Source organism: Eulemur rufifrons, chromosome 9, assembly GCF_041146395.1.
Source record: "Eulemur rufifrons isolate Redbay chromosome 9, OSU_ERuf_1, whole genome shotgun sequence".
NCBI lineage: Eukaryota > Metazoa > Chordata > Mammalia > Primates > Lemuridae > Eulemur > Eulemur rufifrons.
In genome coordinates, this window is record NC_090991.1 from 6,419,182 (window position 1) to 6,439,772 (window position 20,591).

The window sequence follows — 20,591 nt, forward strand, 5'->3', positions numbered from 1 at the left end:
TGCAATTGTGCCTTAAACTCCTGGGCTCAAGCCATCCTCCTGCCTCAGCCTCCTGCTTAGCTGGGACTACAGGTGTGTGCCACCACATCTGGCTAATTTTTAACTTTTTTTTTTTTTGTAGAAACGGGACCTCACTATGTTGCCCAGGCTGGTCTTGAACTCTCAGCTTCAAGATATCCTCCAGCCTCAGCTTCCCAAAGTGCTGGGATTACAGGCGTGAGTCACCACGCCCAGCTCTTTATCATTTTTATACTTTTAATTTTATGTCTAGGCCCTAATCAAGAATTTATAATGCAAACAAAGGTACATACCCCAGGAGAGTCAGCTGACCCTCAGGTAGGGATTTTTAGAAAGTGCTCTAACATGGCATGGTTGGCCACATCACTTTGTGTTATTTCTAAGTCCTAGATAGTTTTCCCAAACAGACCATTCCCCGCTCCACAAGCCCAGCTTAGGTGCCCACCTTTGGGCTGCCGCAGCACCTGAGCCCACTTCTCTCAGTCCACCCTTGTACTGTGAATGCCTGTTGTTTTCGAAGTCTCCTCGTCTAGACTGTGCCCTCCTTGAGGCCGGGGATGTGTGTTACTCACTTTGGGATCCCCAAAGCTTAGTGCTGTGCCTTTTATAAACATCTGTTCAATGAATGTATCAACGGATTGTTTCTTTGTATAATGAGGGGCAGCATTTCCCATGCTTGGCAGCACCAGAATTTCCAGGGGTGTGTTGTTAATCAGCTTCCAGATGATTCCTATAAAGTGAAGTGCTGGAGCTGGCTGGTACCGGCTGGTGAGAGCCGATCCTGAGCATCTCTTCCCAACTCTGTGTCCAGTGACAACATGTTGGTCGTTTGCAGTTGGGCAGGGTGGGAACATTAGCACCATGACATCTGCAAATGCTACAAATCAGGGCTTTTGTTTTCGAGAGTCTGTTTACCAGCACCCCACTCAGTCCAAAAGACTGGTCCAAAGACTAACGTCTGAGGATTGTTGACCTAGGGTGAGGTCAGCAAACTATGGTCTGTGGGCCAAATGCATCCTGCTGCCTGTTTTCGTACTGCCCGTGGACTAAGAATAGATTTTTATATTTCCAAAGGGCTGTAAGAGAGGAAGAAGGAGGGCTGGGGCTGCGGTGGCTCAGGCCTGTGATCCTGACACTCTGGGAGGTCGAGGCGGGAGGATCGCTTGAAGTCACGAGCTCAAGTCAGCCTGAGCAAGAGCAAGACCCCATCTCTACAAAAAATAGAAAAATCAGCTGGGCATGGTGGTGTGTGCATGCCTGTAGTCCCACCTACTTGGGAGGCTGAGGCAGGAGGATGGCTTGAACCAGGAGTTTGAGGTTGCAGAGAGCTATGATGATGACACTGCACTCTGGCTGGGGTGAGAGAGCAAGACTGTCTCAAAAAAAAAAAAAAAAAAAAAAGAGGAAGAAGGAGGAGGAGGAGAAATGAACAAGAAGGAAGGAGGAGGAGGAGGAGGAGGAGGAGGGGCAGTGGTAGTGATAGAGACCTTCTGTGGTCTGCAAGGCTTATCTAAACTTTTATGGAAAAGGTTTGCAGACCCCTGACCTAAGGACCCTCCTTAACCCTGACTGCCATTGAAGTCACCTTGAAGAGTTTTTAACACTTTTTGATGCTTGGATCCCATAGTGCCTGAGGTGAGGTCTGGGGAATCTATATATCTTAACAGCTTCCCAAGGGACTCATACTCTTCTGTCTGGGGTCCCAGGACCCCTGGCTCCCCCCTCCCTCCCTGCCCCCCAGCTGGTGCCTGTTCCCCTTTCCAGCACCCTTGACTCCCAGAGTGAGGGCCTCTTTAGGGCAGTTTCACCTGCAAACAAGTGAGAGGCGTGAGCGGGGCCTCAGGTGGGCACAACCCCAGGCTGGGGGTGTGAGGGGGTCCTGATAGCCGGGCTGTTTTGTTCGCCCCCTCACTCCCTCCCACCCAATGCTTGGAGCGCACCAAAGACATTGGGCAGAAATATTCCTACTTTGGGGTAGACTAGGGAGAAGCAACATGGGGTTTGAAGACGAAGCAAAGAATCTGCATTCTATTTATTTATCTATTTATTTTTCTAGAGCCAGGCTTCTGAAAGAATCAGCAATTTAGTGAGCTACCCTGACCACAATTTCAGAAGTGCTGACTTCAGACCTCCTTCCACCTTTGGCCCTCAACCATAGGGTGCTTTTTAGACCTCCAAGTTCTCCGGAATCAGATTGCTTGGTTCTGATTCCATCTCCACCTGTCACTCACTGTAATCTCAGACAAATTTCTTAACTTCTCTGGGTCATCTATCATAACAACCTTGCAAGGTTATGAAAAGTATTACAGGGAATAAATTATGGAAAGTGCTGGCACACAGTAAGCACTCAACTGATGTTGGTCATTATTGTATATGTTAGATCACCTGATGGTTATGAGAGCCCATTTTATAGATGAAACTGGAGCTTTGGAGGGAGGTGTAGTGACAAAGTCACTTGGACAGCGAGTTACAGAGCTAAAACGGGAACCCAGGTCTGACTTCTCGTGCAAATCTTTCTCTACTTCTGTTGACTCTGATATCTAGGTGGAGAGTTACCAGCAAGGGGAGAGGGACCACAGGCGTGTGAGTGCGTGTTTGCAATAATGATGAGAAACTTCACCTTACACTTTGTATGAGGGGCAAGTCGGTGGTTAATTTTTAATTTTGTGGGAGTTACTTCCAAACTATAGGGTTTTATGTTATGCTAAGTCCTAGAGTACACTCCAAATTAAAGCCCCTGTCACTGGAGTTCCACTGAAGCCTCGTCACAGTCAGGGAGCTGGAAGTATGTGTGAGTGTCTGTGTGTGTGGCAGGACTCTGGGTTTATGATCTGTTTCCTTTGCTGTGTCCCTCAGAGCCATCCCCCTCCCATCTGCTCTAGTACAGCACATTCAGAAACTCTTCAAGTGTTTATGATCCTATTTATAATACAAAGTAGGATCTATTCATGGATAAGGTAAGTTACAAGCACACAACCTCAAGCCACCCAACTTGCTTGTTTGGTTCATGTTTGAAATATTCAACTGGCATTCCAAATAATCTACCTCTTCTTGCTTTTACACCTTTGTTACATCTCTAGACCTTCTCTGAGTTCCTTTTGCATGCTTCCTTGATTTATAGGGAAGAAGAGATTTTTTTTTTCTTTATTGTAGGTTCCACCAAGCCCATTTCAAAAATTATGCATAAAAGGCATGAAGACTTTCACCATGCCAAGTAGGCCAAGAAGAATTTGGAATGAAGGACAGTAAAAATATAAGCCTTATCCATGGAAGGTAGAACTATATTGAGTAATCAGTTTGGAATTAATTAGGGATCTTCCCAGTTTGCATTACATGTAGTACAGGGCGTGGAAGGAGCGATTTGAGGTGTTTATCCATTATGGAAGCTGCTCTAAGTTCACTTGCATAATTGACTGTAAGTGATAGTGATGGTAAATGATTTCATCTCTGGAGCCAGGTTCAATGACTTGGTGGCAGCTCCCGCAGTCCTGGGTGGAGCCCATGCTGATGCCCAGCAACACAGTTACTCGGCCTGTTGTTGAGGCCTTCCATTGGCATGGGAGGGTGGCTGTGATTCATGGCCCAGTCGTTCGCCATCACCGTTACAGAGCGGGCTTCCCCGAGTCCCCCGCACTGCACCCTACGCAAGGCGAGAGGAAGAAGAAGGGTGGAATGGCAGAGCTGCACCCGTGCCTTCCCGCAGCAGGACCCAGAGCCACATCCCCAACGTCACATATGTGTGTCTTTCCAAAGCCCCGCATGTAGCCGCCAAGCAGACATCTCACACCATCCTCTGGGGTCCATGCTGGCCTGAGCAGTCCCATTCTACAGAAGAGGCACAGTGAGGTTTCCCAGGGAACGGTCTCGTTCTCCTGGCCCTCTGGCCAACCTCGGTCCCCGAGGGGGTCCTTGCTTCACCACCAGACCTTTGCCTTCACTTGGAGAGGAAGAATGGAATGGCAGAAAGAGCAGCAGGCCGGGAGTCAGAAAGTGTGGGTTCCCGCCCAGGTCTTGTCAGCACAGTTTGTGTGGCCTTGGGTGAGTCACGTCACATCCCGGAGCCATCGTATGTCCCGGGTTTGTCACGTAGAAGTCACCGGGCTGGGATAAGGTCAGTGCTTCCTGATTTTATAGACAGGTGGGGGTGAGCCTGGCACAGTTCCCCAGGTGTGACAGGCTTAGGGGCCTCCAGGGAAAGAATCATTCTCAGCTGTGCTGTGTGGCCGTCTGGGGTCCATGTCATTGTGCTGGAGGAAAGTAAAATGATGCCAGTTTTACTGGAAGATCTGGGGACATCTGTGAACAAGCACAAATGTATCATAAAGTAAAAGGCAACATTCGTACAAATTTTAAAGATTAAAAAGGGGTTTCCAGACACTCCTTGTTTGAGGTAGGCCACTCCCAGCTCCATCCCAGGCCCTGACTCTTCTCTCCTCTGTCATTAAGATACGTTGGTTGACAAACGTCCTATACAAGGGAGGAGGCAGCCCATTCAGCCTGGGGCAGGAGCGAAGCCTTAGTCCTGGGAGGGGAAGAGGGTGCTGGTCTCCATCGCTTGGTCGGCCTCGCAGCTCCGCTCTCCTGCGAACTCCTGTCTGAGCAGGGCTCTGTGGGTGCCACTGGGAAATGTCATTTTCCAGCACCTTGCTGCATGGCCCAAGCAGCGTGGCTTTGAGATCGCTGTGATGGACAGGCGCGCCGGGGCACGGGGACTTGCCCCCACGCTGCCACCCACCATGCAGCCCAGTGTACTCTGGGGGATTTAATGGTGAGGCGGAGGTGGGTCTAGCAGGGGCCGCCAGGTGGGGAAAGGGTGGACAGGAGGGGATGGCACGAGCAGCGGCCCACAGACCTCACCGCCTAGCACTGGGCTTGTCTGTCACCCTAGCTGAGACGCCATTTGGGGATTCCCAGTAAAGGTGGGGTGGGGTTTGTGGAAGGGGACAAAGTCCCGAAGAGCTGAGGCTGGGGGACAGCGGCATGAGTGTTTAGTTGATTGCCTCTTTGTGCTACTTTGTGCACATGAGGTGGAAATCTGCCATCGCTGTTTCCATCCGTCCCTCCCAGATCCCCAGGGGTTGATGGAAATTGTAATGGATTGTTTTAAATGTTTCAAAAACTCTAATGGAAATCATAATCGGTCTGTTTTCTGCTTTTTGCATACCCGGTTATGGCTGTGTTTCATTAATAAATCATGGGGAAATGAATTAATTATTCCTTAATGATTACAGTCTCTTTGGTAGACAACATATTTCGAGACAAAGCAGATAAGAGAGAAGCATAGTGGAGGAGGGCTTCGATGTTGATTAGACAAGGAAGTGACCACCCCAGAGACCAGAGGCCCCCCAGGGTCTCTAGCTCGGAACACCTTCCAGGACGGGGCAGCAAGGTCTGGCGGGACCAACAGCACAGTGGGAGCGATGGAGGGGACAGGAGGTGTTCCAGCCACTTGTGCTCATCTCTGCAGACCCGGGAAGTCATGAGGTCAAGAGTGAGAGGCAGTGTGTGTGGGTGTCACAGGGGGTTCCCATTTCTCTCTTCTGAGTCACTATGCCCAAGGCAGAAATTAAAAACACCGTGACAACCCGGCATCCACGGGCAGTGTGCTGCTTGAAGAAGCGGACCTGCTGGGCCCAGTGGTTCTCAACCTGCAGCCGGCATCAGAATTGCCGGGAAGACTCTTGAAAATGCAGACAAACGGGTCCAATGCTCAGAGTTTCTTTCTGGTTCCGTAGGTCGGGGGTGAGACAGAGAATCTGCTGTCTAACAAGGTTGCAGGTGCCGCTGCTGCCGCTGGCCCGGGGACCACACTCAGAAACACTCTTTCCTCCTATTTGCTCTCATCTCAGTTTCTCTCCTCCGCAGTTTTGCCATCACTGTTCTCCCGCCTGGCCTTGTTCCAGTCTCCCTCTCACCCCTCCATTCCCTCAATACCTTTCACCCCACCCCACTCCTCTCCTGCCTCCTCCCTCCTTCATCGGACACTAGCCCAGCAATCTCCCCCACCCCACCAGACTGTCCTCCCAAACAGTGGGAAACTTGATTTTCTTGAAAACTGAAATGCCAAAGAGGCAGGAGGAAAAACCTGTCCATCCCCCTAGCCGGCCAGGATACTGGTTGCAGGTGACAGGGGACAGCATGGGCTGGCCAGAACGTGAGGTTCCCCACAGCTGATCGAGCTGCCTGGGGCTGGTGCAGCCTGGCGTGGACTCCAGGTGACAGCAGGACAAAGTTTGCTTTCCTGTACCGGGGCGGGGGTGGGAGCGATGGGGCCACCCAGAGGGCAGCCCTCAGGCGGGCACAGGGTCAGCATCCAAACCACTCTCCCAGAGAAGTTCTGAGAATTGAGTGGGTGGCAGACTCTCTCGGAGGGCTTGGGCTCCACTCCAGAGCTGCTCATTTAGCAGGTCTGGGATAGGGTTAGGGTGACCAACTGTCCCGGCTTGCCCAGGACCAAATAGAGTTTCCAGGATGTGAGACTTTCAATACCAAAGCCAGGAAAGTCCTGGGCAAACTGGGACAAGGTGGTCACCCTCTGCAGGGCTGGGGACTTTGCGTTTCTGACATGTTCGCAGGGCGGCTGCTGCTGCTGGTGCAGAGGTGCACTGCGAGAATCACAGCTTCGCTGTTCCCAGGCAGCTGTAGAGACCTAGGGCAGGGTGTCGCGGCCTGGACTCCTCTTCAGAGTGAGGGGCTCCAGCAGGGGTCCAGACTCCACAGAGCTGCAGTCAGGGGGGTGGGTGTGGCCTTGGCAGGGGACAGCCACAGAGCCCAGGTCGATGAGGCAGGGAGGGGGACTGATCAGAGAGCCAGGGGCTGGGGTGAGAGGACATCCGAGCTGAGGCTGTGTGTGCTGGGGGCATGTCCCAGTGAATATAACCTGGGGGTCCCGGGACCCTCCTCACTGTGGGCTAAGCCTGTGGCTTGGGCTGGAAGGGAGGCAGGGGAGAGGATACAGGCTGTTCCCGAGTGCTGGAGCGAGGGCTGGAGCAGAAGATGCCAGAAAGGAAAGAAACAGATAATTGCGCACTGGGTGTACATATTTGGGGAGCAGAGTCAGGCCAGGTAAAGCGTCTGTTAACTTGTAAAATGTTAATAGTATGTAGAGTGTTACGCAAATTATTTCGTTGCATGCTGACTTGGGGAGTTTTGGGGCACACAGCCCCGCACAGTGTGGGGCATTGCAGAGAGGTCAGGGGTGGCCCCAGTGGGAATATGTACCCCACTTCCACCTCCCTTTCTAAAGCTAAGGAACCTCCTAGTAGGGGCAGTCTTTGGGGCCCGGGCTGGCATGAGGCCCCAGGTGACAATGTGTTGAATGAAGGAGTGAATGTCTCATGAGGCTCGGCGGCTGCGGTATGGTCAGCGACAACTCCTGCCCCGCCTTCCCTTTGCTTAGTTCTTGGCTGTGCACAAAGCACTTGCTCACACAGCAAAACTGGCATCCCGGGCTCATAATTAGTTTCTGGCATTCCCAGTCTTGCCTCCCAACATGCCTGACAAGGAGTGGTTTGCTGTTATCCTTGTTTTCCTGGCTCCCCCCTCCCCTTGTGTGCCTACCCTGCCAAGAAACTTCTAGGCATCTTAGAAGAGCCAATTGAGCTCATAAACAAGTTCAGTCAGCTATTAGGTGGCACCTACTGTTTCGATTTTCTGCCAGATCATCACTGCATCTACCAGGAACTAACACAAAACAAATCTATGGTGGACGTTTCCAAGTGCTGGGATACAGACACAAGTATCACATAGATATATAACTATATATCTTTCTTCCCCAAATTCAATCTGATCCTTCTCACAGCCCTCCTCCCCGGGGAACATACAGATAGTAGGAAGATGAAGGAAGCTGAACACAGCTATGTTGAGTTCCTGTTACTGGGCCCAGCTTGTCTGCCTGAATCCCTTTACCCTTAGGGTTGGTTTTTACCCAGGAGGCTCTTTGGCCCTTCATGCAAATACATTTCCGAGCCTGGCTCAGTGGTGCTGGAGTCAGCTTGTGACCCAGCCAGGACAAGCTCCCCTTCCTCCCCCACACTGTAATTTCACCAAGAGATGAGTTGAATCCAAGGGGCTTTGAGGCTGCTGAGTGGGGGACTCCCCTTCCACCTGGTATGCCCTTCTCCCTAGGCTTTGTGGGTGCCCATTGGTCATCTCTGCAACAAACCTTGGGCATGAGATTGCATGAAGTGTGGACTTGATCATGATGGAAGACTTTACTGAAAATAATTTTTAAAATGACAGGTCCTGTGGTCCTGGAATCATGAGGACATGACCTAGGAGCTCTACATCTTGATTTCTACAAAGGAGAAAGGCTGTGATGTCTGTCAATTGAGGAGGCTGCAGTCCTGAAGGCCAATGCTGAGTCAGCCGTGGTTGTGCTGTCATTAGTATTATCTCCTAATAGGGGCGGACCACCTAGAAAGTCACTCAGCCCGGGAATGGCCAGGTGGACTGAGTTCAGGTCACCTGAAAAGCCCAGCTGCCTCCCTGGAGAACGAACAGGAGGAGGGGAGATGTCCTGTGGAACAGCAGGAGCCCCCCAGGCCCAGACTGTTGGAAGAACTTTCTGGGAGGAGGAGTCCAGATTAGACTTAGCCTGGCTCTCCGTGGCCGTGCCTGTTGGCAAGGTGGCCGCACCTATTTCCTCTTCCCTCCCTGCCCTGCGTGATGGGCACCCATGGGCTCAGCACTCTGGCATCTGAAGTGACACGGAGCAGCGTGGAGGCTGCCTATCCCCCTGCGCGTGGCACGCCAGGTCGGTGCCCGAGCTGTGCAGGTGAGTGACCCACCTGCGGCGTGAGCACGCCTCACTTCCCCTGGCCGCTGGCCAGCTTGCTCTGCCTGAGGCTCAGCAGGGCTGGGGAAGCCAGTCAGCCATGCACAGAGGGGAAAGGGCACTTGGCTGGCAGCCTGGAGACCTGGGCTCCAGGCCTGGATCTGCGCCTGTTCAGCCGCTTGGATTTGCTAAGCAACTTCGCCCGCTGGCTTCAGCTTCCCCACCTCTGAAAGGATGGGGCTGCTTGAGGTCCTCACTCTTCGAAGTGGCACAGGGACCAGCAGCTGCAGCAGGGCCTGGGAGCTTGTGAAGAAAGCAGAGTCTCAGGCCCGCCCCCCCCCCAGCTCCCACTGAATCTGAATCTGCATCGAACACAGCTGGAGAAGCGTGGCTCCGTGATTTTTAAGATGACATTAGGTACTCGTGTCCTCTAATTCTGTACCGTAAAGAGTCTCCCAGCAGTGTCCTGGAAGATGCTCAGTTGCAGATCAAGCCTTGCCCTGGAGGGATTGTCCTCCAGTTTCCACGCACACTGCCTAGGCTTAAAGACAGTTGCTGGGTGGCTGGTGATAAATTCCAGGAATCCCTCCTGTGTGGGTCTCCGTTTCCTTCCTGGGACTAATCCAAGGGAGAGCAAGTAATCAGTTGATACTGAATTTAATTCAGCCCCTACTCCGATTACAACTGACTTATTCTGCCCTCATCCTCCAAGGCAGCATGTCCTCTAATTGAGGAGACCGTCCGGGAGTCGAACAAATGCTCTATGTGGAGAATCGTCATACACGCATTTGGAAGGCAAGAGGGTGAGGAGGTTGCAAGCAGCACAGAAGTTCTCCGGAGGGAGCGCAAGTGTGAGGTCAGGGCCTGCTGCTCAGCCAGGCTCAGCTCCTCCGGTCTCTCTGAGACGCCAACACGTGCTGTGGGCTGAGTGTGGGCCTAGGGTTTCAGGATTTGCATATTTTGAGCAACGTGGCTGCTGCCAGATGATTGCCTTTGGTACCCAGTCAAAAATAAAAACAAAAATGGTTCCATTTCTAGAATTTAAAAATGAAACAAAACAACTGTGTTGGTCTCATGAAGAGAAGTTACATGGCCTCCAACACATAGAACTAAGGAATTCTTCAGAGTGACTTTGATCGTATGTGACTTTGCCTTCTGTGCTAACTTTAGAGCCTCAGGTAAGAGGAGCTGGCCCCTCACGGTATGCAGTCAGCTCAGACACACAAGCAAATTTCCAATTAGGAAGATCAACAGAAATCTTTCTTCTTGGTGTCTTGACTAGAATGTTCTTCCATGATATCTCTTCAGGTATCTCTTCAGGTTTCTGAACTCAGCCTTATTCAGAGAAACTAGGCGGGTGGCTGAGCACAGAGATGCCAGAAGATTCCACGGTGTCAGGGTAACCTGCGCTCTGTCTCCAGCTCACTGTGCTACCTGTGTTCCTTCCCAGCAGATGTTGTGCCAAAGTAGCTCTGCAGGACTCGGACCAAGGCGGGTTAAACGAACGGGAAGAAAATGCCCTGAAATTGGGAGTTTGAGAATTGTTATGAGATCGGGTGACTCAGAAATATGTTAAACCACCGTAAAACAAAAGGCCAGATCTACTTCTTTATTTAGGTAACCACCTCTAACCATAAGAGGCAGCTTATAAGAAACACACAAGTTTTTAGGGTGACATATAAATAATAAGTACAAAATTAGACCAGGAGACATATAAACTAGTGCAGCAGGTCGGGCCCGGGTGACAGAGCAGAGCACATCTCTGTGACTCGCCCAGGACGGTTAACTCTCAGGAGTTGCTGTCATTGGGCTGCAGGTGACCAGATGCAATTGGAGACAAAATGAAGTCCTGCCCTTAAGGTCATGAAATGAAGGACACAAGGACAGCATGGCAGAGGGCTAGCTTTCTTGTCACAAAAATACTAGGGGGGTCAGGTGACTAAAAGCTCAATACGAGCCGCCTGCGTGGCTGGGCTGTGCAAACGGACGGGGCTGCTGTGTCCCCACAGCACGGGGGCGTCTGCAACCAACATATCGGAATATGTCACCGTGTGCCAATGGGGCGGTATCCAGGGATGACGAGGTGCAGACTCCAGAGGCTCACACAGTCTAGCCCAGGAGCCCAAGAGAAGAAGCGGCAACAATACTGCGTGATGTGCTCTCGCAGGAGATCCCATTCGGACTTTTGCTCATAGTTTTTAAAAAGGACACTGACAAGAGAAGTAGCAGAGGATGAGACTCCTCTTTTGGTGTCTAAGTCCTCTGCAGGCTGCTGCCATAAATGTCCCACTGGGAGAACTTTAAGGCAGCTGGGGTGGCCACAGTGATGTCCGTGCTCTTGTGCAGGGGTGCTGGGCTTGTGATGGAGCCTGGAATTTGCCAGAAGCCTGGAATTCACACCCTTTCACGGCCATCCTTGCAAATGCTTTGAAAGCCCTGACATTGCAGCCTCGGCTCCTTCTGGATGCTGTTAGCGGGTGTGCTGCCAAGGGAGGGAGTCTTGATTGGATTCTTCTCCATCAGACGGAGCCTGTGTTGAACAAAGGAAGATGAAATGGGTGAACCCACGACGCAAATCCATCGATTTCAAGCCTGTATGTGGTGAAACTAGCATAGTCCATGGAGTCACCAGTCTTGGGTTTGAATCCTAGAGTGGCCCTTCCACAGCTGTTGCCCTGGGCCAGCCCTGAGACCACTTGAGACTCAGTTTCTTTCACCTGCAAAATGGGGATTGGAATACGTAACTCACAGAGTTGTGAGCACAGAATGAACTCATGGAAACAAGTGATTGGCCTAATAAATACTGAGGTGCCTATCAAATCGTAGTTCCCTCTCTGCACCCTCCCTTGCAGGGCTCCGGATTCAGCCCCTCAGCTCTGCCTTGGACGTGGTCAGAGGTGCATCTGCACCTGTAACTCCAGCATCCTCTTTTCCTCTGCACTGGCCTCTCTCCTCCTCTTCCCATGCTGCGCAATTTTCTGTATCCCTTCCTCTAAAAATCCCCACCTCAAAGCAGCTACAACAGCAGGCGACTGCCCGGCCCCCCTAACTTCGTCACCAAATACTTAGCAGACGAATCTGCGCTCAATCCTCACGCATCCCACAGCCACTCTGTAAGTAGCATTATCTCATGTCTGTCCCCACCGTTTCCTGACAAAGCCTTTCCTCAGGCTTCAGCCTTTCTGGATGGCTCGGAAGTGTCTGATGGTCAGTTTCCTTCACTCCCGATACTATGTCTCCCTCTGTCCGCCTTGCCACCTGCATGGTGTCCCTCCTTCATCATTACTGGGAACTTCCCCTTGGGCTCCTCAACCTGCCTTCCTTTCACCATTCCCCAAATGCAGCTGTGGCCCCAGGCTCTGACCTTGGCTCCTAGGGGAAGCATCTGTGGTGGCCAGGGCAGGGGTTGGCAAACCCTTTCTACAAGGGGCCAGAAGTAAATGTTGTAGGTTTTATAGGCCATATGCTCTCTGTTACCCTGACTCAACTCTGATGTTAAAGCATGAAGCAGCCATGGATGATACATTAAGTGAATGAGCCAGGCTGTATTCCACTGAATATTTACAAAAACAGGAGGTGGGCAGACTTGGCCCATGGGCCGCAATGGCCAACCCCTAGTCTAGAGGAAAGAACATGAACATCAGGGTCAGATACACCTAGTTTCCCACTGCCCAGCTCCAGTATGTTGGGCTGGTTACTTAACCTCCATGCACCTGATTTTCCTTATCTGTAGAAGGAGAATAATAATGATGATGATGATAATAATACTTTTCCCATTGAGTTGTTGATAGGGTAAAATGGGATAATGTGCTCTGCCTTAGGGCCTGGCTCAGTGAATCCCGGTGGTCTTTTCCCCTCCCTCCCTCCCTCCTATCCTTCCTTCCTTCCTCTCTTCCCTCCTTCCTTCCCTCTCTGCTCTCCTAAGCCCTGTTTTCTTCACCTTTCTCTTGACCTCCTCACCCTCTGCAATCTCATCCGCAGGTGTGTCTCTAAACCCTACCTCCGCCTCCACTTCTGGTCTCTCTTCTGAGTTTAAAATCTGCATGTTCAATGCCAATTGTGTAGTTCTGCTCATACGCACCATTTGCATCTCGACCTCTGTATGTTCAAAAGAAAATGCATTATGGTAACCAAACTCACGCCTTCTCCTGACCTCCCTCATTCCTCCCCTGCAGGGGACCAGGACAGGCCGTTCTCCATCCGCTCAGTCTCTGCCCTTCCTCTCTCCCCTCCGTGGCCATCAGTTCAGCTCAAGCCCTTATCACCTGCTACCTCGGCTTGCGGAATGGTCTCCCTGTCTCCCTGCTGCAGGTCACTCTCTCTGAAGCAGAGGCCGGTCATGCTGCTCTCTGCTATGGAAAGTCCTGGAAGCCTCCTCCCTCCTCGCCAAGTGTCAGAATCCTCACCTGGCATTTAAAGTCCTGCACAGTCAGCACAGAAGACCCCGACTCCCTTCCAGTGTGTCTGCTCAGACTTTCCTGGACACTAGTTCTTTCACTTCTGCAGTCCTTTTTGCCTGGACTGCCCTCCCTGTGCCATCTCCGCCCATCACGTTCTTACCTGTTCCTTGGGAACCAGGCCAGACAAACACGACCACACCTGCCCTCCCCCCAGCCAGGAGGCTCCGTGGCTCATCTCAGTTTCCAGAGCCCTGGCAAGACAGTGCTTACCTCCTGGAATGTGATTTCCCACGCGCTTTTGTAACGTATCGTGTACCTGCTTTATTTCTCCCTTTAGATTGAAAATCCCTGGAGAGATGAGAGAAACGTTTGGCCCTCCACACAGCCCTGGCACCGCGTCCGCCCGGGCATGGGCTCGCTGAGCAGGGACGGAGGCCTTTTTGCTCGGCTCACCTTTGAGCCTACTTGGCAGCCCCATCGGCCTCCTCCATGGCAGAGAGGCGAGGCTGTGTGTTGGAAAAAGTTGACACAGGAGGAATGAGTTTAATTTTCCAGGGCTCAGGGCTGGGAGCCTTCCCTGCCTTTTGGCTTTGTTTGCTGGGCAGTGGGTGTGTTTGTTTCTGTGAGTGCGTGTTTCTGGGTGTGCGTGTGTGCAGGGCTGGGTGTGGCCGTGGAGGATATGTGGGGTGGGTTTGCGGGAGCGTGTGTGCGTGGGGTGTGTTGTGTGCATGAACACGTATGTGCAGTGGGGGAGGGGCACGTGTGTGCATGTTGGGGGGTGTTCATGAGGCGAAGGAGGTTGGATCTGTGAGTGTTGCTGGAGGGGTGTAGTCGTGGACACTTTCTTGTAAAGGGACAGGAGTCCTCACCCGACTGTGCCTGGAGACTTTATCTGCGGGAAATGCCCGAGACATAGAAAATGGAGCAAACAAAGATTCTGAAAATGCAGGTACCGAGTGATAACATCAAACGACCTGCTGCCTCTTGGCGCACAGCTGGGCTATGAGAGTGAGCCACTCAGCCCGAAACTTCTGGGGGGCGGTTTGAGGTTTAGCAGCCACACTGTCCTCTAGTCCAGGAGCCCAAGCAGGCTGCAGCCCCTGCCCAGTCCTGACCAGTGGGTCTCCTTGCCCCCGGGGCAGGCGGGGCAGGCTGGGCAGGTCTAGGGAGACTCTGGAGGCGGAGCTGGGACTGGTGGCGCCAGGCTGTGAACACAGCGCCCCACGTTCTCGCCTTCGACCCCGCTGTGAGAATGAGAGAACTGGCAAAGCCAGTTACAATCTGCCCACGAACTGTGAGTGTGGCTGGCGGTGACAGCCAGGCCAAGGGTCACGGAATGGAAGGGAACTGAGCCTTTAGAAATGTTGTTGACATCAGAAGCTTGTGTTCACTGTGGGTTCACTCGAGTTCTGCTGTGGGTGAACTTGCGTGTGGCGGGTGGGTGGGGCTGCTGGACTCCCGCCCCCTCCCTCTGCCCCTCACCCCAGCGCCCACCCCTCCCAGGGGCCTGGGCAGAGCACAGTTTGAAACCGCCTCTGGAGATCACATCTCTCATTCGAAAGGGAAGCAAAATGACTTGCCCAAGGTCATGGGCGGGGAGGGCTGGGCAGCCCCACAAAGGAGCAGCCTCCTAAACAGCAGGTCCCAGCCAACAGGAGTCTGTTGCTCTGAGCCAGCCCTGAGATGTGGCAGGGGACCGAGGGACCAAGGGAGGCTAGGTGGGTGGGCTGGCTGGCTTTGAGGGTCCTGGGGACACGGAGTCTGGGGACTAAAAGGAACAAGTGCCATTTGCATGACTGTGTTCCATAAAGAACACAGTGAATCTCTCAACCTCTGAAGCCCCTTTGAGCCAGGACAGAAACCCTAGCACCTAGGGAAAAGTCTTAATGCTGCGCTGCCTTTGGAATGGGTCACGGTGCTGCAGGGGTGTCTGCCTTGGAGGAAGGTCGCACCCTCGGTAATGTGCCAGCTACCTGCGTTGTGACTGAGGTTTAATGGTGCGCCATTGCTTTATTTAATCATTACTTGCGCTGGCTGAACAAATATTAATCCACTTACTCTGCACACCATCCTCTGAGGTAGGGGCTCCTCCTAGCACATCATCTCTGTTTTACAGATTTGGAATTCTGGGTCATGGAGAGGTGAAGGGGCTTGCCCCAGCTAACACAGCCAGGAAGGAACAAAACTAGATGCACACCATGCAGTCTGGTACAGCCCGTGCTCTCCAACTCTTGAACTTCTGTTCAGCAAGGGAAGGAGCCTCACCCTGGGGACTCCGTGTGGTCCGGGCACGTGTCTTAGCTCCCCAAGTGGGTTTCAACTGGTTATGATGATAATCATCATAATAATCTGCACTGTGGCCAGGGTGGTCTTTTGGAATCCAATTAGTCAAGTCTCACCTCTGCTTACATCTCTTCAATGGCTTCTTATTTTCTTAAGGTAATGACCAGAATCCTTCAGCGGGCCTTCAAGGCCCTGCCAGATCTGACCTCTGCCTGCTGCGGGGCCGTGACCCTCTCCTGCACTTGCTCTCTGCCCTTCAATCTCCCTGCTGTCTTTTATTTCCGGCTACCCCAGGACCTGTACCCAAGCCATTACCTCTGCCTGGAAGTTTCCCCGTAAGACTTTCCATGAAACTCCTACTCTTCCTTTGATGTTTGGCCTAACATCACCTCTTCCAGGAAGGCTTTCCTGACTGCACCTTCTGGGTCAGTTTTACTATTGGACATTGTTGTGGCATAATATTTCTTCTCTCCTTCCTAGTCCAGACCGGACTTTGTTATCATACTTCTGTTAGGGTGACTATTTGGCTCATGTCTGTCTTCTTCACCTGACGGTAAGCTCCCTGAGGGTGGAGCTCTCATGTGTCTTATTCCTCACGGCGTCCCCAGCACCTTGCACAGTGCCTGATACACTTTGGTGAACAAGCAAACACATCTGGGGTCCCTTCTTGCTTTGAAGTTTCATGATGCAAAGTGTGAGCTGACCCCCTGCCACTGCCAATCTGAGAGACACCAAGGTACTCCCAGTTTGGACTCTGGACCAGTTTCCTCATCCCAGAGTACATGTTTTGTACCCCTGACATTTGTGAAAACCACAGGAATTGCAGAGAGCCGTTGCCTGCCTTACCCGCCACACCCAGGGCAGGGAATATTATCCTCATTTTACAAATACGAATCCCTGGCCTCAGAGCACCGCGCAACCTGCCCGGCATCGCCCAGCTAACAAGTGTGGAAACTCAAAGTGGGACCCAGCTGTTCTGAGATCTCGTCTCTTTCCATAACATCTACCAGGTACGAGTTTACCCTGTTGTCCTGAAACCTCCTCGGTTTGTCCCCGGTAACACAGCTCTTTTCTCTGAGTTCCGAGGGCCAGATGTTATCTCCCAGAAAAGGTACAATTATTATTTCCTTCTTCCAACTCAGCACTGACCTTTGCTCTTACGTCTCATAATCAAAAGGGAGTGCCCGGCTGCGCCTGCGCCAGGTCTGGGCTCACCTGGGGAGCAGGGTATGGCTGTCAAACCAACCAGGGCTTCGACTTCAGTCCCCTGGGGAGAGTTGCCCGTCTCTGATTCGGGCTCGTACGGGCTGGACCAGCTCTATCTTTATCTGCCTCTTTGGTTACACGCAGAGCTGCTTGCCCAGCTGTGACATACCGCTCAGTCGACGAAATCCACGAAGTCACGGTCCCTTGACTTCTGGCTCGGGGCAGCCTGGACACATGTGAGTGTGAGTGAGGAGGGAGGGGGGGCGCTGCTGAGAGAGGAGGCAGGTGCACTGAGTGGGCACAGAGGCCCCTCCTGTGTGTCCCCTCGGGCAGGTGCAGGAAGAGAGTGAGCGAGAAGGGCCCTTCTGGGTGGTTCTGCTCTGTCTGCTGCCCCCGCAGCCCTGTTCACACCCCTCCAGGCATGCGAGGGCGCCGGCAGCCAGTGGGGAACTTTCCATCCTCTCCTGGCACTAAAGGCTTTTCTCCCCAGCAGGGATTCTCCCAGCAGAGAATCCAGATGGGGGCTTTTCTCCCGAGTTCCAAGCTGAAGGGCCAACTTCCCGCCCTGCGTAACAGTCAGAGTCACTTGCGGCAGATCAGAGCGGGCAGGGCCGTCCAGACCCTTTGTCCAGCCTCCTGAGGAAAAGGGTCCCCAGAGGAAAAAACGCCTGCCCCATGTCCCCTGGCTGGTCCACCACCTCCTGGCAGGACTGAGCCCAGGCTCACCGAGTCCCCCCGCCGGGGCGCAGTGGTCTGGCTGCTCGCTCATTTGGCCCCCAGAGGCCCCGGCCTGTCTCTGCTCATCCGAGCCTCTCTGGCCACCCTGCCAGGAAGATCTCATGTGTACTCACCTGGTCCTGGCGGGACACACGTGGGTGGTGGAGGCTGTAATGTGTCGCTGCCAGGTGGCCTGTACGGCACCTGCGTCTCTCCTCCTCTGCCCACGGCCAAACTACAAGTCCAGTTTCTCAGGAGGCACCTCGATGTTGAGGGTATACCAGATGACCCAGAGCACCAGGCTGAGAGCCAGGATCAGGGCCCCCGTGTAGACGAAGAAGTCCCAGTAACTCAGCACAGCGAATATCCCCAGCAGCAAGAGGACCAGTCCCAGGGCATCCAGCAGGAGCGCGAGGATGAGAAAGAACACGCAGCGCCCGACATGGCATCTCCCCCACGGGCCCCCCAGGAGCATTGCCCAGGAGGAGCGGGAGGAGCCCAGCTGCACTCCCGGGGGCGATTTGCATGGGAGGTGGCGGTCCTGCCTGCTGCTGCCTCTTCTCCCTGCCGGGTGTGAGCAAATGAGCCAGCCGGCGCGTCCTGGAGCCACAAGGAAGTACACGTGGGTCCACCTTTATGAGCACGGCAGCCAGTGGGGCAGGATATTTCTTAACTGTTTCATGCCTCAGGAATGGTCCTGACCAAAACAGTCTGACCTCACTGTTAACTGGGCTGGTTGTCGCTGAGACCAACCCAGCCACGTGTCAGAGCAGTCAGGGTGCCCCCGAGTGGATTTGCCAAACTCAGGGGTCCTGTGGCCCAGGAGGAGGGGCCGTCCTGTGCCTTGTCCTCTGACGTGGGAGCCAGGGAGCCAGAGAGCCTGGTTGTCCTGTTTCTGGGACACGGTTGCTTCATCTACTGTGGTGGAGTGGGGTTTCCATCCCGCTTCCCCCTCCTGCCCTACTCCTCCTGGTGGGGAGGGAGGTTTTATGTAAAGGACACGGGAGAGAGTTTGTGGCTTCAGTAGAGTTTGGAATGCTGCTGTCAGAATGGGTCAATGCTAGCAAGAGAAGGTGTCCTGTCTTGTCGAGTCTCCACTCTGCAGACTGAAGGACCCGAGCTTCTGTGAGAAGGGACAGTACAGAGAAAGACAGACTCGGGAAAACGGTAGACGTGAAGAAGACCGAGCGGACAGAGAGGACGGCGGGGAGAGAAGGGACTGCTGGCCTCTGTCTGCCGTGGACGCAGTGTGGGCTGGAAGGCAACTCCCAGGAAACAGCCAACAGATGTTTACACGGCCCGTTGACTCCGTGTTTTCTACACTGACTGTGTTTACTTTCGTCCTCGTGATGAACTACACCCGTGTGCCTTCCAGACACTGTGTGCATCCTACAGGGCTGTGTATGAAACGGGGGGATGTCACCACTGTGGCTGCTCACAGGGAGTGTGGCGTGGACACTGAATGAGGTGACACAGTAGCAGCCCTTGGCCGCCTCTGCAGAGCTACCCCGACGACAACACTCTGTCCCTGATGCACAGCGGGGCCTGAACAAGGCACCAACCCTCTCTGGGCCTCCATGTGCCAGACAAATGAAGGACAGAATCTCCGTTCTTTCTTGTGCCATCCGGGAGGATGAGAACGAATAGGTGTTTCACGTTTACTTTCCTGTGTGTGAAATAAGCCACACGAGAGAGAATCTTCCAGGAAAAGTACTGGGGAGGGTGGAGCTGATAATGACACAGCCCTAGTTTGTAGGATCGGAAACACCAGGATATTTGACCCAAGCTAGGTAATAACTTGGAGCACCTCAAAGTGAGAGGTAGCCAAGGCCAACCTCCCTCCCGGTACTGGCATCCCTCTCCCAGGTGATCCTCAGAAGGGGCTCGGCCCCTGTACGGGACCCCTGCCATTGATGGGAAGCCAGGCTCTTCCGACCTATTGCCCCGGCTTTGACCGGGAGAGCGTTTCCTGGGAAGAGCAGTTGGTGACTGGCAATGGCCTCCCCCAGGGGCAGGCCGGATGCCGCTGCGGAGGCTGTGCGGGGACGGGCCGCCACGTCCTGGCCTGGCTATACACAGGCCCCCAGGTGCCTCTGCAGAGTCCTGTGGTGGCGGGGGCGGGCGCTCTGGTCTAGGATGAACAGCAATTTTAGCACTGACATTTCTGCGTGATGGGAAACCCCTTGGTCTTGGGTCAACCAGGACGGCTGCTCCATGAACTCCCATGCGTCGTGCTGGGTCAAAGAGGGGCAAGTAACAAGGAACTTCTCTCTCTGTCCCCACCTCAGGCCGGCCTCACTCGACTCAGACACTGGGCATTCCAGGGAAATGCCGGTTCCCTGGGCTCTGGATCTCCTCAAGGTTATCACTGCAGTCGCCCCTCGGTATCCGGGGAGTAGGGGTGGGTTTCAGGACCCCCACGGATCCCCAAATCCATGATGCTCAGTCCCTTATATAAAACCCATACACACCCTCCTGTGTACTTAAATTCCTCTCCAGATTACTTAGAATACCCAATACAATGTAATGCCATGTAAATAGTTATTAACTGTATTTTTTATTTATATTTTTTTATTGTTATATTGTTATTTTTTATTTGTATTTTTCCTGAATATTTTTGATCCACGGTTGCTTGAATCTGTGGATGTGGAACCCCCAGATACAGAGGGCTGACGGTACTACAGTTTTCACACATACACACGCACACACACACGCAAACACACACACGCATTTCCAGGTGAAAAAATGATGATAAATTCACAAGCAAAAGGAACAAAATCGGAACCACTCACTATTTCAGTATCCAGAGCTGATTAGCATCAACTCCTTGCTATGCATCCCCCAGAACCCTAAATATCTCTTTTCTTCCTTCCAGAAACGGGATGCACGGTGCTCTAGGGTCTGCCGTCTGCCGTTCCCTTCTCATAATTCTTGCCCATTCTAGCATATCGCTCACCGTGGGCCCCCCAGGTGACCGGTCAGTTGCCAAGTGTCCCTCCACACCTGCCCTGTGTCGCTTTCTTACTGCTGTCTCCTGAAGTTCCCACTGCTGTACACCGAGGCAGACTGGCTGGGTACGTGGCTGGAGAGACCGACTGGGGCGTGGGGTGCAAAGCCAATGGAGACTCCGGCCCTGGAGGAGTCTTTCCAGGCTGGAAAGAGGAGGCGGGAGGCAAGACTAAGTACGCGGA

The 20,591-nt window shown here is 53.1% G+C and overlaps 1 protein-coding gene across 1 annotated transcript; it reads right to left on the reverse strand.

Moving 5' to 3' along the window:
* Positions 1-17,615: 17,615 nt before the first annotated feature.
* TMEM238L (transmembrane protein 238 like) lies at positions 17,616-17,875 on the reverse strand. Its single transcript, XM_069482715.1, has one exon. It carries the CDS (start codon positions 17,873-17,875, stop codon positions 17,636-17,638), a length of 240 nt encoding a protein of 79 aa, XP_069338816.1. The 3' UTR covers positions 17,616-17,635.
* Between the last annotated feature and the right edge of the window lie 2,716 nt (positions 17,876-20,591).

Excerpts from the sequence above, each read along its gene's own strand:
- TMEM238L (XM_069482715.1), bottom strand. The coding sequence starts at position 17,875 with ATGCTCCTGGGGGGCCCGTGGGGGAGATGCCATGTCGGGCGCTGCGTG.